Here is a 17,516-nt window from a genome sequence, read left to right on the forward strand (position 1 = left end):
ATGAGGCCTACCAGGCCCTGCACAATCTGGCCTCTGAGGCCCTCTTCACCTCTTCCAACCACTCTTACCCCCACCTACCATGTTTTGATCACCCGGGTCCTAGTCCTGTTTCTCAGATGTGCTGAGCATGTTTCTGTCTCTGGGCCTTTGAATCTACTCTTTTCTCTACCCTTGGATCTTCGTCTGCCTGGCTTGTAGCTTCATGTCATTCAGGTCAGCTCAAAAGGCACCACCTCAGAGATGCCTTCTTAGACCACCTTGATCTAAAGTAGTCCCCCTTTGCCCCAGAAAGTCAACAGCACATCATCCTGGTCACTTTGTCTTATTGTCTTTAAAGCACTTACCACTTTCCAAAATACCCTGTTCAATCATGTCCTTCCTACCTGACCCCGTCACTACAAAGTGAGCTTCACAAGGGCAGGAATTTGCATCTGTCTTGCTCATAGCTGTAGCCATTGCTCAGAAAGCAATCTCTCACAGAATGGGCACTCAGGAAACATGGCTATTCATTTTATTCCCACACCAGTGCCACTCCTCCTCACTACTGCCAGAGAGAGACTTGTAAAATGACAGTTTTGTTTAAGATGTGTTGAAAATCCTTAGGGGCCCTAAACTGCCCCTCATCATCAAACTCCTATCCTCCTCCTTAGGCACCTCACCCACATCACCAACCTAAATCCATTCTCTTCTTAAGTTCCCACCACTCCTGGTACCTAGAGGAGCCATGCTCCTGCATTCCTATGTCTCTGTGCAAGCGGCTCCCTCTGCCTCCTTCCTGTCCTCAATGTCCACTGCTCGGAGAAGAGCTGGCTTGGGCATCGCTTCCTCTAAGCAGTCACCTCTATACGTTGATTAATCTCTCCACCCTTGTTCTCCCACAGCAATCCACATTTCTTTCTGCCAAACCTTCATCACACAGGGTTATCGTCACCTGTCTTTTCTAGACAGAGGGCATCTTGAGGGTAAGAACAGTATCTGGGGCTTAGTAGACAGTAAACTATGAACTGAGCAAAGCAATGTTTTTTACTTCTATATCCCCAATAGCAATGGTATCATAAACATTTCTGAATAAATCCTTAACTTATTTTCAGCATGACCATATAGATGCTGCTGGGAAAACTCTTTCATATCCTTGTGTTTGGGGACACTTAGGATTATACCCATATACATGGCTTCCCTCAGGCGATGGCTGTCCCACATGCAGTGCTAAATACTAGGCCAACAGGCCCCTGCCTGCTGGTGTGTTTGGTCTCCCTGAGGCATGCGCATGAACAGAGATGCTGTCTGGACCAGTGGCTGACATGTAATTGAGTTGGGAAAGTTGCTTTCCTTTGGGATGGATTAATAATAATCTACCACCTGAACCGGCAGGAAATGGAGCCCTTTGAGACAAGAACTAGCTCAGGCCCATTATCATCATCACTACTGCACTTTCCCTGGGGCTCACAGAAACAAAATCTGTATGGCCAGTGTCACTGCTAGTAGCAGTGCTTTCCCTCTCTTAATTTAAACACACACGTCCCACGTACTGAAACAAGCCACAGGAGGTCTTTATCAAATAATGTATTCTCTTGCTTTTCCCATACAAGAAAAGGAACAGAACAGAGGGTTTAATACCAGGGTGCACAAACATTCAATAGCCACGTGCGCAGCTTGGTATATTTAGCTAAGTCATTGAGCAGAACACTACTGCTTTACCCACAGATATTCACCAAGAGGCACTTGCTGCGGCCTGAAACAGGCTTGTCCAGCTTTTCAGGAAAAGATGCACCTCGCCCAAGCAAAGTGAAGGCCATTTCCGTGCAGGTTCCTGGAATTGGATGTGGCTTTAATTTCAAGTCCACCTAGCTCCAGCACTGTCTTCACTGGGAAGCCCAATCCTGACCCAACCCTCCAGCATGCTTTCTGCTCTGATCATCTGGCCCCAGTCTTCAAGGTTATCTGTGTCTTTTTAACCAGAGGCCAGGTTTCCCCCAGACCAAACCCCTCCCAGAGCAGGCCCAATGAATGTATATATCCATGTACTTATAGTATCATTTAACCAAGACAGATAGGCTGTGGTACAGGTGTTGACCCCTCTTCCCTAGCCAGAATGCCACAGAACTCTGAACAAGGCAGAGATCTACTTCCTCACCCTCCCCTGGCCCTCCTATCCTCCAAATTCCCAAGGTCCAGGGGGAACATGCAGGCTGTGGCCATGCCAGAGCCAGAGGAGGAGAGTGTGGGCTGGTCAAAACAAGCCCAGACATACTCACGGGGTCCGTCAGCATGGCCCGGCAGTGGGAGGCCAGGGCCAAGAAGGCCAGCAGGTTGAACACAATTCCGTTGATGATGCTATACACGTAGTCTCGAGATGGAATCAGCATGACAAAGAGGACCACAAACTCCGCATAGAGGACCAGAAACCAGGTAACGATGGCACAGGCGATGCCACAGCCGTCACGGATAAACCACATGGTTCCCACAGGACCAGGGTAGGGGGGTGGGACACACTTCTCTGGCTGGAGGTATTCTGGTTTCCGCTCAATGTTTCGGAAGTGGTGGGTGGGGATAAGCATCATAAGCTATTCTGTCCATACTGGCATCTGAAAGAGAGAGGAAAGAATCCAGAAACTTGGTGTTGTCTTGTCATCAAGGAGGTTTGACAAAATTACTCCCATAGTGAGTTGTGATTACTTATCTGCAACCCCTGTGTGCAAAGCCACCTAATCACCTTGTTCATTCAAAACATGAGTTCTCTTCCCTGATTCTGAGAGTCAATTTAGCCTTCTTGAAACAGGGCCTTCACATGACAGATAATAAAAAGGGAGCCTCTAAAGGGTAAATGCCTTGCCCAAGGTCAGCCAGAGCAGAAGCAGGCGACACAGCCTGCCAATTTGTTTTTTTTTTTTTTGAGACCAGGTGGGGGTCTCACTCTGTCATTCAGGCTGGAGTGCAGTGGCACCATGTTAGGTCAATGCAGCCTCGACCACCCACCTCGTGCTCAAGCGATCCTCCCACCTCAACCTCCCAAGTACCTAGAACTACAGGCACGCACCACCACACCTGGCTAATTTTTATATTTTTTTGTAGAGAGGGGGTTTTGCCATGTTGCCCAGGCTGATCTCAAACTCCTGAGCTCAAGTTATCTGCCCACCTCGGCCTCCCAAGGTGCTGGGATTATAGGCGTGAGCCACGGCACCCAGGCCAGCCTGGCAATTTAGAGGTGGCACTAGAACCTAGGTCTCCTTAGTTATTAGAGATCTACTGGGTAGACAGTACCTCAATAGATATGTTCAAATTTTGACTTAAAAGGCAAGGAGAGGCAGAGAGAAGGGGAGAGAGTTCAAAGATGTTTTCCTACCACCTGGCTGAGGGGTGCTTCATGTGCCGTTGTTTCCTCACCTGTGAAAACACCTACATTCCAGCCCTGGCCACCTCCTCCCAGGATTGCTGGTATGAAGGTTGAGGGAACTGGTGGAGGAGCTTGTGACGAATGATACAGATCATAACACTCTGTACACCTCACAGGTTATGCACATGTATTTTCTCTAGGAAATACATCCATTCCTTCTGAAACAAGTGCTGAGCAAAGCACTCTTTCTCTCTAGAAGCTGCAATTCAAGTCTCTGGAGACAGCAATGAAACAACCAAGAATCAATGACTAATATCTATCCACAGCATGTGCTGCAAGACACAGAAAGCATAGATTTCCCTTCTCTTCTTTTTTCTTACTCTCTTTGGCCTGTTGCATCACCAACCAGGTTTCTCAGTTAGAAACTGTGATGGCTCAAGCTCCCCACCAGATGTAGGTGCCATGGAAAAGCCACTCATAGCACAGGCTACAACACAGGCAAGAAATATCTCTGTCTTTTGAGAACTCAACTACACAGCAGAAGAAATCACTCAAAAGCAGCACTGGCCATGTGTGCTTCCTGAAGACTATGGCTCTGAAGGGCAAAGGCAGGCTTTCGGTATTGTTATGAACAGTAAGGACATGTCCAAAAAGCTAGGAGGGCAGACCAGTAACTAGTATTCAAAATGACAGACATTCTAGAGTCGAAAGTTGCACAGACTAATAATGAAGAATAAGGACAGGGCCACTCCTCCCAAGGTGGCAGAGAACTAATGGCTGAAAGGCAGCTAAATGTGCTATTACGTATTTGCCCAAAGGAATATCGACTCAGCAAATACAGCCACTATCACTGTGTTAGGGAACAAGAAGTCATGACACATAGAGATAGAATAACCATCTCGGCCGGGCGCAGTGGCTCACGCCAGTAATCCCAGCACTTTGGGAGGCCAAGGCGGGTGGATCACGAGGTCAGGAGATTGAGACCATCCTGGCTAACACGGTGAAACCCCATCTCTACTGAAAATACAAAAAGTTAGCCGGGTGTGGTGGCAGTCGCCTGTAGTCCCAGCTACTGGGGAGGCTGAGGCAGGAGAATGGCGTGAACCCAGGAGGCGGAGCTTGCAGTGAGCCGAGATCACGCCACTGCACTCCAGCCTGGGCGACAGTGTGAGACTCTGTCTTAAAATAAATAAATAACCATTTCAAGTAGAGTAAAAGTCTTGGTTCCTGGTGGTCCATCAACCAAAATTTTCTAACAGAGCAATCCTGTGCTATCCAGAGGACAGTGGCAATGTAGTCCTGCCAGAGACAACCTAAATGCATTAAAAGATGCAGGCCCACCTTCTGAAGCACCAAACAGGACAGTAGAAGATCGGAGATCAGGGATGTCTGGGACCTGACCTGTGCCCAGCAAATTCTAAAATTACAAACTCTGTTCAAGGAAAACCAAAGAAAAGAAAAGCTGACATCACACAATGATTCAAAAGCTGATTGAAGCTCTACATTTTGACAACCTCCAGTTGCAAGCATTCTTTTGGTTTTTCCTACTGCCATGCAGATTTATATTTATATCACCTGTGTTCTCACAATTACTATTTAAGCTCAAAAACAATAATGTTTTGTTGGACCACAGCCATGTCATTTGATTATAAATTGTCTCTGGCTGCTTTTGTATTACAATGGCAAGAGTTGAATAGCTGTAACCCACAAGCCCTAGACATTTACTCCCTGGCTCTTTATAGAAAAGTTTGCTGATGCCTGGTTCCAAGCAGTTGTTGGCTATCAAATAAATAACAGATCCTGCTTCCCTGGCAGAACAGCTTGGTGTGATGGAGATCGTCAGTTACAACTCACTGTCTCATCCACATCTGTGACGGCAAAACCTCTTGTCATCTGCAGCCTGCGGACCACTTCCCCATAACCTGTACACTCTATCAAACTGTTTTTTTTTTATCATAAATGGTATGGTTTTCATAAATGGATAATCACTGAAAATAAATTTTAGAGCAATTCTCCTTAGAGACTTCCAGTGATTAAATTATATTCACAGACTATTCAGAGTGGTTGCATTCATACAATCAAGAATGACAATTCCTCATTCTTGATTGTATTTATGACAATGATTTGACTAAACAAGAGTTATGTTTCATGTGCATGGTTTTGTTGAGGAATAAGCCCTTCCACGTAAGTAACTGCCCAGATAAATGTGACTTGTTTCCAAGCAGAAACACACTTTAATCATTTGGATGGTTAAGATGGAAATCTTAAAACAGAAAGGGAGAGAGAAGGAAGGAAGGAAGGAAGGAAGGAAGGAAGGAAGGGGAGGGGAGGGGAGGGGTATTATAGCTGTTTGTCCCTTAAGCACAATAATCAACCATTTCTTCTGGAATGATTTATTTAGAGTTATTACCAGGAACATCACCTACTGGAGTGTGTTAGGTAATGATGTCCTCAGGGCTACTGAAATTCACTGGGTCTCGGCTTCACATCAACTGGCTTGCTCAGACTGTTATAATTGCCATTCTGGCATCTCTGTATATGATCCTTTGTCTTCCTCCTCCATTCCTGCCTACTCATTTCTGTGTCTACGGTCACCAGTCATACCCACATATCCTCTATTTACTACTGCTAATTGGCTGTAGGCTAGAAAAGCAAATAAACTAAGTCTTGTTAGATTTATTTGCAAAAGGGTAGTCATTTTGGGTAATAGGCCTTCAGGGAACAACTGCTAAGCTCTTCACCATATAGTCCTTGAGAGGAGGACTTATTAGCCCAGTGGCTGGCACAGAGTAGCCACTTAATACATGTGTTGATTAAATGAATGCATGAGCTTTGTGATCCCAGGCCCACTTCTTAGAGGCACTGTCTGCTTAGTTTCAGGACTGTGACCATATTCTGCATGGTGGACAGTGTGTCAAGTAGGACCATGAGGTAAGTGGACTGACTCTTACTCAAGTAACCGGAATGTTCTATCTTCAAACAACGTGGGACCAAAGAGTATACAGAGGAGCTCTGTTTTCCCATGACCCTCACTGGTGAGCGAGAACCTGTGATCTAGGAAAGGACCAAGCCAAGGGTGTACCTGGCAGGGCCAGACACCAAGTCCTGACCTGAAGGGCACATTCCACACTTAGAGTTTCAAAATATCCCCATCGAAACCAAGAAAGGCATACTGCTATAAAAAGGTTGCTTAACCCCCAGACCTTCCAAAAGCAACAAAAGTAGCTTTCAAGAAAGGATTTGTTCCTTAAATTAGCCAACTGAAAATCTGAGACATATGGCAAAAAAAAAAAAAAAACCCCACCACGAAACAAACTGTATATGTTCCCTTTATCCTGCCCCTAACAAAAACAAAAAAGGCAAATATGGACCCCCTTTTCCTTTTCTATTTTGAATTAGAGAAACTCCAATCCTTAGGGTTGAGCAGTAGACCTCTGCCAAGGACCCACCTCCCTACAAGTGTCCTTACTTCCAAGGAGCTGGGCAGAACTGGTTACTCAGGCCTCTGGGACAGGGCCCCAAAGATGGGCCCTAAACCCCAAACCACCTCTGCCAGCACATGCTCTCAGAAGGGCAGCCTCCTCTAGTTCCCCCTCCCTGTCTCCTTCACCCCGGCCCCTTGCCCTATTTGGTCTCTAAAAACTCCTCTCTTTATTCAGTTCAACTCAAAAAGACATTCATGGAGCAGCCACTAAATGCAAGGAGCTGTGCAGTGGCTCACACACGAGGGATGATGTGGACAATAATGTGTGTGTGCTGCCCTGCTCAGGCCCTGCCAGTTCCCTCCCCCAGCTCCCAACCTAATAACACTAGTCTTATTTGCTTTTTTTCTACCAACCTGCAAGTCTCATTTTATTTAGCTCTGTAGCCTAGTGTTTGGTATATGTGCCCAAATCAATAATTCCTGAGTGACTGGTCACATATATCAAGCAGACACACCCACAATAATGCTAACACATAGGTGACTAATGAATAGCACAAAAAAGGGACAAATAGTACCAGAAAAACCCGAACACCAAAAGCAACAAAAACCCCAACAACCATAAGTGAAATAAATAGACTTTTCCATGGCAAGGACTTCTGAAGGGGTGGGCCCTGAGCAGCGCCTGGAGCCAAGTGAAGCATACTGCTTACAAAAAGGCAAGGGGGGCTGGGTGGGCCTGGCAGGAAAATTGGTGGTACTAGTGGGGAAGGGGAGGGGCAGGATGACCAGGGCTGTGTGCGTGTCTGTGGACAGATGTAGGCTTTGTAGGAAAGAGAGGAGGTGATTCGAGATGAGGCTTTATAGGTAGGAGAAAGTTGTGTTTTAGAAAGCCTCTAAATTTCATAATGAGATGGGATTTCATCCTGAAAGGTACTGGTGAGCCATAAAGTTTCTGAGGAAAGTTGTGCAGGAATAGTACTCATGCTGTGGCAAGACCACTCTAGAAGTGACAGGCAAGACAGATGAGAGGTCTGCGTCCAGAGGCCGACAAGTCCAGGGAGGCACAAGGGCAACAGGCCTGAGTCTCATTTTGGTGGTATTAGGTTTTCTGTTCCTCTAAGTGGCTAACAGTTTTCCAAGGAAGATCTAGAACAATGATCATTTTGTAACTTGAATTATAGTAATCTATATTGAAGTTTTTTGGCTAAGGGTTTTATAGCATTAAAAAGGGTTAGCGCCTCCATATATTAGTATTCCATGTCCAAAGTAATTATTCTTTTCACCTGATAGAAGAGTTCACTGAAGCCCAGAAAGGCAAAGGAACTAAGCCTGGGGAGGGGCGGGGGTAAGGAAGTCACAGGGGAAACGGATTCACAGGCCCAGAGGTGTTCTGGAGCTCCCTAGTGCCAGCAATCCTGATAAGATGTGGTGTCAAAATGATGATCTGAGCTCTGTGAGGGGCAGTGTGTGGGAAGTCAAAGGAAATCAGCTAGTATTCCTTCATAGAGTTCTAGAAACCAAAACCAAGAAATGCCTGAAATTAGTGCTATTCTAAAAGCCACAACAAAAACTGCCTGTGGTCCAGAGAATTGCCTCCAGATCCATACACAACACACGTGCTTCATTATACCTAATCATAAGTGTGCTCTTCCACTAACCCACACTGACAGACACAAATATACTTAGTGAAGTGGAGTCTGGGGCTCCATGAGCCCCAGGGACTGGGTTGCTGGGTCAGCCTTGGGGTATACCACTTATGCCTCAGTCCCCATGCTGTCTCTCCATAGTAGGCAGCTCAAAGGGTTTGAACATCGTGGTGCTAATGCCAAGCTCTCAGGCCCCATCCCACTGTGGCACTTCATCGGGTTGGCCAGGATGAACTGGCCTGGCCAAGTGTTGACTGCTAGTGATGGGCAGAATCCAGCTACATCATTTGTTGAGTGAGGGGCAAATCCCTACAAATCTTTATCATGTGGCAAAAAAACCCAAAACAAAACCCTGACCCACAGTCCATGCTTTATGGACAGGGTCAAAGCATGATTGTCACATCAAACATAAAGTTCTCTACTGAATGTATTAGAGTCCCAAAATGCCTCTGTTCTCAGTCCAGCAAGTGTACCAAGGACCCCCATCCTCTCAGATTGCCAACAAGTCCTATTCACCTGCTTTTATAAGACAAGATCCCACACTAAAGTCATGGAGTAGTTTAGCCAGATCTAAAACCAAATCTTTGGAAGCACCTCAAAGTACTTTGTGAGGATTACTTTTCTAAAACACCGCATCCACCCACATTCTCACATCCACATGAACATTCATGCACTCGTGAACAGCACACATCTTGAGATGGTATAAAGTAGCATCAACAAAGGGCAATTAACTCAACCATTGGAGCCTGTATGAAATAGCTGTATACAGACTGGTTTAACAAACTTGAAATCAGGTGCAATGATCTCCCCTTGGCTTAGAGATAAGGATAATCTATATACTTAAAACAAAAATTGAGGGATTAAACTTTCTGGCTCCCTACAAGTAGGAACTATAAAATTGAAACTCAATTTCATCAGCCTCTTAGCAGATGTCATGAACATCAGCATAGTAGAAACTCTAAAATAGGATGCTTTTGGCTTAAGCCAAAATTTGTTTCGAGTGAATATGTGACATTTTAATAAATCTAGTATTATGCTAGACTGCTGTTGAGGGCTGGTCTGGTATCCTCTTGAACTTGTCCTAAACACTGAATTCCCACCTAAACTAATTCTTACCACAGTTAAATAGTTCAGTCTACCCTTAAACAATCACTTAAAATGTCCACTGAAAGAGGGTAGCATCTTTTCTGATATGTCTATAACTCTCAGCTGAAATTCACTCTAATCAATATAACATTAACCTTCTATGGTTTAAATCGTACAGTCTTAAAAATGTGGTGTTTGTTTCTTTAGAACTTCTCACATTTTAGAGTGATAGTCTTAAAGTATTCACAAGCCAGCCCTGCAACCTCAAAGATCAAATAGATGATCTTTGCCTTAGAAGCTTTAGAAACAAAATTGGTCAAGTAGAAAATTAATTCACCTGCACTACAATTACCTTTATTTGTGTAAGGATCCAAAAGGATTGTAAATTTTATGCCCACTTTTTAGATGAGTCTCAGAAAAACAAAGAAGGAACCATGAATCACTATGTTTGAAATATTTCATTAAAAAATAGGATGAGTCACTAAACTTTTTCAAAAAGGTAAGGGTGTGGTATGAAGCCTAACAGAAGAAAGGTGCCTTATCTTCTGCGGCACACCCTGCTAGCCAAGGAAAGTGTCCAGACAGGCAGAGTGAGCTGGCCTGTTTTATAAGATCTTTGCTACCAACAAGTCTACACTGTTTCTCTCTCTACAGCAGGGGCTGTCTCCCTCTGCCTGCCTTTTGTCTCTGTCACACTCAGCCTTCAACAAAAAACAAATGGAAAAAAAAAAAGTAAAATATTGTACCTCCAAGCCAAACCTTACACATATTACAGTTCATTGAGGAAACCAGGAAGTGGTCGGTAAACTGAAATTTCCTTCTTGCCTCATAACTGACCACCTTCTTACAAAACCCATTCATGCACACACTCAGACTCCTACCAATGTCCTTCATTTCAGAAAACAGTCTGGGATTTGGATAGCTCATGGAGGCTAACAGTTCCTCTACTTACTATAACTATTTTATTACAATTGGCTATTTTACCAGCTCCTGGCTTTACTAATCTACTAAAAAAAAATATGCACCCGAACCAGGTGTAGTGGTTCACATCTGCAATCCCAACCCTTTGGGAGGCTGAGGCAAGAGGATCACTGGAGCCCAGGAGTTAGAGACCAGCCTGGCCAACATAGTGAGACCTTGTTTCTATAAATTTTTTTTAATTGGGGAAAAAAAAGACACACTCATGTATAGTGTGACATAATAAATGTTACAAACATTGGAAATCTGTAGAAGACACCACTCATTTGGGTAACACGGTCTACTTTCCCTTTTCATGGGTATCATTTATACATTGCAATGAACAGAAAAATTGAGACAAGTTTAAAACAAGCCACTTGTAAGAGTAACTGGTTAAAAAAAATCAGAATTTTAGAGCTGGGAGAAATATTAAAGACCATGTGGTAGATTTTAGTCAAATTTTCCTGTTTTACAAATGTGAAAATTTAAGTCCTTTTGACATTTTGTTGAAAACTTTTGTTTTAGGCAAAACATGCAGTACTGGCTACAGCAATGGAGATGGGCATCAACATTAACTGAATGCCTATTATGCTTCAGGACTACGCAAAGCAGCTCGTTTTAATTCTTACAGCAACCCGGCATGGCAGCTTTTATTCGCCATTGCAGAGATGGAAAAAGTAAGGCTCAGAGGGGTTGGGGAATATTCCCAAGGTCGCATTGAGTGAGGTGGTGGTGGAGCCAGGATTCAAAACGGCTCTGCTTGCCGTCACAGACTGCACTTTTTAGCACAGCACATGGATTTTTTTTTTTCCACCCAAAGTTGGAATGAGAGAAATGCACAAGCAGGAAATAGGAGTTGTACTTCCTGCTCCCTTACACACATTTGAGGGACCTGAGGAGAAGTTACTTCAACTTAGCTTTAGCATCTTCCTCTCTAAAGTGAGGGGGATGGACTAGGATCTCTAATCTCTGACTCTTTAAAACAAAACAAAACAAACAAACAAAAACACTCAAGAAGGCACTCTAAGCAGACTTTCCTTTCACTAGCTTCTGGGCACCCATAATACCTATTCTTTAAAAACAAGTCTGGGCATGGTGCCTCCCACCTGTAAGGACACTTTGGGAGACCCACGCAGACAGATGGCTTGAGCCCAGGAGTTCGAGACTAGCCTGGGCAATATAGCGAGACCTCATCTCTACAAAAATCTTAAACAATTAGCCGAGCATGGTAGTGTGTGCTTATAGTCCCAGCTACTTGGGAAGCTGAGATAGGAGGATCGCCTGAGCCCAGAAGGTTGAGGCTGCAGTGAGATAAGATTGCACCACTGCACTCCAGCTTGGGTGACAGAGTGTGACCCTGTCAAACAAACTAATGAATAAATAAAAATTGAGCATTCCTTCTTCTATGAGCCCCTTCTGGCACCTGTCTCATTAATGGAGTATGACACTCATTGGGTTACCTCACAGACTTGGGCCCTCAAAAACATAGCTGCTTGTAAAGAGACTGTGAGAACTACCCGCCCTGCTTCCAAATTGTGGTCCACTCTGTTTTACAGATGAGTAAGGAAGTGAAGCTCAAGGAGTCAGTGGATCTTCACAGGGAGGTGGCTAACTTGTTTTCTAGGTCTAATGGATGGTAACTACTACAATCTGTTTAATTGCTACGCTGCCACCTCCCTGCATTAACTTCTCCTTGCAGGAAGTTTGTAAGCCAGCAGGAGCATTTTCATAAAGGCAACAATAAATGACTGCTCCAGCTACCCAATGAACACTTGTCGATGACGGTGATACTCTCATAGTTTGTGAACCCCTTGTAATCCAGTGCATGATCTCATTTGACAATGAACTGCCTTCTGGCCTCTGTGAGGGTAGGCTCCGGTTCTGCTTGATTGTTGCCAAAGTGTGGGATATGCTGAATGTAGGGTGGGGCCCTGATTCTTTCCTGACCCTCACTTAAGGTGTCACCACTGCCTCCATCAGGGCACTGGGCTGCTTGCTACACATGCCTCTTCCTGTTTGATTCTCACATCTACTCTATTTTGCACGTATAAATGCCCACTTCCCCATCCTGCTTTTAGAAACGAGAAAACTGAAGCATGCCTACAACCATACTTCCAGGAAGTGGTGGAGACAGGATATACTCCCAAAGTCTGCTCTTGCCCCAGGGCTTGCTTTTCACTACTTACTACAATAATTAAATTTTGTCTAGTAACTAGAAAATAAAAGGGGGAGGAGTATTGATGTTTCCATCAGTGACCTTGGGTTACTTACGGTTTGGCTATCTTGTCCACCCATGGTTATGCAGAGGTGGCATTATCGAGTGGGCTGCATGCAGTGGTGCTCACAGGCCACAGGCCTGAACATAAGCATTTTGGGCTCTAAGGTGGGGCCCTGGCTGAATACCAGCCAACATTTAGAATACCGATCCTGCCCTAACCTAGGAGGCAGGAAGGCCGTGAAGCCTCAGCCAGAAGAGTCACCTAGGATTGAATCCCTAAAATCTGCTTTAGCTGGGAAATACTTCCTGTGGTGCCAAGTAACAGAATGCTGCTTTTTGTGAGAAAAAACGCCTCCCCCCATGCTAGGCAGAGACCTATCAGCAAAGGTTCCCACCTGAGGATGTTGAGAACGACACCTGGGCCCACATTGTGTCATGTGCAGCCACACGGCCACTGTGACATCACTTAGGCTAGGCCAGAGCTTGGTTGTTTTTAGGGACTAAAAGCAAAAGTGCTTAGAGAAATCCGAAAGACTAGCTAGGGAAGGGAGAGAACCAGTTATTGCAACTGTACTAGGTACTAGGGCCTAAAAAGGGGAGCCATTTGACTTTCAGGAATCTGCTGGTATCACTTATTCCAGGCACTGTAAGTGGCAATGCAAGAGCAGAGCCCTGGGAGGAACCTGGGACCACAGAAAGAAGGCTGTAATGGGCTGTGAGAAAGAGAACACAGCCCCTGCTTACCTGGTGAGGGGCTCTCCAGCCATTCACCAGAGGGCTTTGGAAATAGATGGGAGGCTAGTGCTAAAGGGAATGAAGACTGAGCTTGGAATCAAGAGGCCAGAGTTTACTCCCAATCCTGCCACTCGCTAACCTCATGATCTCAGGCAAGACAGTTACCATTCTGGGCCTCAGTTTCCTCATTTGATAAAACAAAGGGGAAGATCATGCTGATTGCTAGGGCCCCTTGCAGGGCTGAGATTCTATGAGTCCTCTGTTCTCAGGAGCAAATTCAACGTTTTCTTTGTTAATATCTTGGATTTTACATTTTTTTACCAAAAGCTTCACTTAACCTCTTTTCCCGATTTGCTAATATTCAAAAAGAAGCCCACTAGTAACTATCTCTCTTAGCAATTTCCTGAGCATGTTTAGTTTTTTCAATCAAGTACAGCATAAAATTACGACTTCCTTTTGTTCATTTAATTTTTTTTCAGAGTGGAAAAAGCACTAGCAAAATATATCAAGTATAATGAAGTGGTAAATGAAAGAAGTCTTAAAAACCCCAATTTAAACATGGCCATTTTTCAATATTCAAATATTTGCATATCCAGGATCCATTCTGAGTTTTAAAACCTGGCAAGATACTCACTTGAGGGCAAAATGAGACTTAGGTTAACTGACTTGTTCAAAGTCATAAAGCAAGTTAATAGCAAAGCCCAAATCTTTGGACTAAGATGCCCGGAAGTCTTTCTACCATAGATTGTTATCTTCCTAAACAACCTGTCTTTCTAGATTCTCTGCTACTATTTCTTGGTTTAGAAACATACACTTCACATACTGAAGACTTTACTGCAACAGGACTGTGGCCAGAACTGTACTTGTCTCATTAGGCTTACCTTGCTAAGGTAAGAAAGTGATCTCACTCAAAGGCATTGCATCTCCACTGACCTTGAATAGGAAATACATATTCATATCTTGCCAAGAGTTCAAGTGCCAAGTCAATACATACTACGAAGGCTATGGTTTGGAGGAGACTATGAAATGATGACATTTCCCATGCATTCCAAATGTATTAGGATGTATGACTGAATTAAGTGGGACATGCATCTGGAGCCTTCTCACCTTCACAGTTGACAGCCATGAATGAACTGGCCATTTGTCTCTGGAAATCTGCTTCCGAGGAGGAAAGCAAATGATTTTTTAAAATGCAAAACAGGAAGGAACTAAAGGCAGCATGGCATGAGCCTCATTTTTTCCCCTAACAGGTCAACACTGAGACATCACCCCTCCACTTCTACTTGAGACTTTGTTACTTTCCATGGCTATCAGGGTGTATGTGTTTAAATATTTCTACATTTGGTAAGCAGGATCTGTTACCCCCTTTTCTCAAATATGCCCTAATGAGACATAGGAAACATGCTGTCACTCTCCCAAAATGAAACACACATGAAGACTGTATAACTTTTCCTCTAATTAAGAGTAAGCTTTACCCATGTATTACTAGCAATTTTTCCATCATTGTAATCCCAAGTTACAATGTCTAGAAGACAGATGAAGACCTGCTGGCCAGACTATGACAGTATCCTTTACAGATATTCTTCATTTCTATCATTATTTTATTACTTATTTTATTATTTTTTAGCGATGGGGTCTATGTTGCCCAGGCTGGACTCAAACTCCGGGGCTTAAGGGATCCTCCCACCTCATTCTTTTAAGACAAGGTACAGGCGGGACAAATGCAAAGTGTTTAAAGGAAACAGATCTATAGGCAAAACGGTAACTGACTTTGTACATTTCAAGGGTGCTGGGCTAATGGTGAAAATGCAAAGGAAAAGGCCTAAAACATGGCCATGTCTGCTTAGGACTGGGAACAGAAGGTTTCCTGCTGGGCTTTTAAGAGCTCTCTGCGGCTGGGCATGGTGGCTCATGCCCATAATCACAGCACTTTGGGAGGCCAAGGCAGGCAGATCTCTTGAGGCCAGGAGTTCGAGACCAGCCTGACCAACATGGCCAAACCCAGTCTCTACCCAAAACACAAAAATTAGCCGGGAGTGGTGGCACACACTTGTAATCCCAGCTACTCGGGAGGCTGAGGCACAAGAATTGCTTGAACCCAGGGGGCGGAGGTTGCGGTGAGCAGAGATTGTGCCACCGCACTCCAGCCTAGACAACAGAGCGAGACTCTGTCTCCAAAAAAGCTCTCTGCAACATCAGCACCACAGACTCAGCATTGCCCTGAAGCTCTTTTGTAAACTGGCTTTTATTGGTTTAATTAACCAAGGATGGGTGGGACAGAGTTACTCCATCTCTGTCATGTTATTGTTGCCGGCTTGTGGCTAGCAGCAGCTCTTTACCTTTTGTATTTGATACCTGGCCTGCACAATTAGCACCTTATTATAGGCTGGCCTCTCTTCTAATTGCCACGTCTCAATTGAGCACTTTATTTTATTGTCTTGTTCATGCAGTAGTTCGAGGTCCTGGGCTCCCCCACTATAATAAATTCTAAACTACTTTTAGGCAGGTGTTGTGTTTTGAGTTTATCTCTTTATGCCCATAAGAACACCAGGGACTCACAGGCATGCAAACACACTGTCTGGAGTTTCTAGATATCTGAGTATGGCATACGGTTGGAATCTGGGTCTCCATGCATGCTACTCAACCCTAGTATCAGATCTATCAGCCATCTTTGCCATTGAGGGCTCTCTCCTTAGCTACTTGGAGTTAAGCTCTTATTCTGCTCATATATAACCTTTTACCTTGTTTAAAATATTGGGTTGCAACAGACACAGCAACATCCCATCAGCACCACATTCCATGTTCCTCTAGAAAAATGATTCAAGGGATATGAGTTTATGCTTGAACAGACTTCCTGCTTTTGGAATTAAGATTAACTATATAGTTCATAGGACAGTTACCAACGCCATAACAAAATTGGGATTTCCTTCACCAAATAATCTGGTGAATGTAATAAAACCTGGGGGGAGGCTGTGTAAGGTGATGGTTAGGAGTATGGGCAGGAGAGCTAGACTGCCTGGTCTCAAGTCCTGGTTCTGCCATTTACCAATGATGTAACCTGTGACCCTGGTTAAGGCATTTAACCTCTCTGTGCCTCATTTCCCAATCTGTAAAATAAGGATAAGAATACTTGCATCATAGGGCTGTTGCAAGGATTGAATCAGTTATTTTTTATTTTTATTTTTTTTTGAGATGGAGTTTCGCTCTTGTTGCCCAGGCTGGAGTTCAATGGCGTGATCTCAGCTCACTAAAACCTCCGCCTCCTGGGTTCAAGCGATTCTCCTGCCTCAGCCTCCCGAGTAGCTGGGATTGCAGGCATACGCCACCATGCTCGGCTGATTTTGTATTTTTAGTAAAGATGGGGTTTCTCCATGTTGGTCAGGCTGGTCTCAAACTCCCAACCTCAGGTGATCCACTGGCCTCGGCCTCCCAAAGTGCTGGGATTACAGATGTCAGCCACCGCACCTAGCCTGGTTAATCTTTATAAAGTGCTTAGAACAATGCTTGGCATACAATAAGCACTGTGTAAATTAGTGTTGAAAATTAGAGTATAAGGTTTTAGAATACACAAACCTACAGAATAGTATGCCCCAATTCATTTATTCATTCAATAAATGAATCTAATAGTGATGGAAAAACAAGACGGTTTAATACTGTGCCATCCTTGACTTCTTGATTTTTTTGGTTATCATATGTTCTTCGAATTACTTCAATACACTAAAAAAGAACTCAGAATTTATGGATTTTAAAGATGTCCAATGCACTATTACAGCAAAGGTGATAAAAATGCTCTGGCAGCATTTAAGCAGAATGATTAGTGAAGATTGTCTTTGTTTTAGTAGACAATTTAAAAAGGAACATTCTACTGTTTACATCTCTCTTACCTACTTAGCCTAATATATAAGACATCGTTCATAACATTATTTAGCAAATACTGCAGACCCTTGTCCAGTATGGAATTCCTGTCAATTGTGAGGGGGGGACAGTTCAAATACATGTTCTATATTTTAAGACATTGGAAAATCTTTATATAAAGATAACTCCATGGTATCTGAACTCAGGCTTTTCTTCCTGTGTCTTTCTGATCTGTCCATTTGCTGTCACCTCTTAAATCCT

General features: G+C 44.0%; 1 protein-coding gene across 33 annotated transcripts in view; it reads right to left on the minus strand.

The window, feature by feature from the left end:
• ZDHHC3 (zinc finger DHHC-type palmitoyltransferase 3) overlaps window positions 1-17,516 on the minus strand; it is a 61,083-nt gene that overhangs the window by 41,709 nt on the left and 1,858 nt on the right. For 8 of the 33 annotated variants that reach the window (XM_009445337.5, XM_009445335.5, XM_054680636.2 and 5 more), the window contains one exon: window positions 2,256-2,585. In XM_009445337.5, the coding sequence (XP_009443612.1) occupies window positions 2,256-2,561 (306 nt within the window). In that variant the 5' untranslated portion in view covers window positions 2,562-2,585. Of the gene's footprint in view, window positions 1-1,712; window positions 1,811-2,251; window positions 2,586-4,675; window positions 4,767-12,718; window positions 13,115-16,141; window positions 16,208-17,516 lie in introns of those variants that run through there. The other 25 variants (XR_010155581.1, XM_009445333.4, XM_009445330.4 and 22 more) reach the window with 12 other exon arrangements.

The sequence above is a fragment of the Pan troglodytes genome, chromosome 2, assembly GCF_028858775.2.
Source record: "Pan troglodytes isolate AG18354 chromosome 2, NHGRI_mPanTro3-v2.0_pri, whole genome shotgun sequence".
In the NCBI taxonomy this organism is placed as follows: domain Eukaryota; kingdom Metazoa; phylum Chordata; class Mammalia; order Primates; family Hominidae; genus Pan; species Pan troglodytes.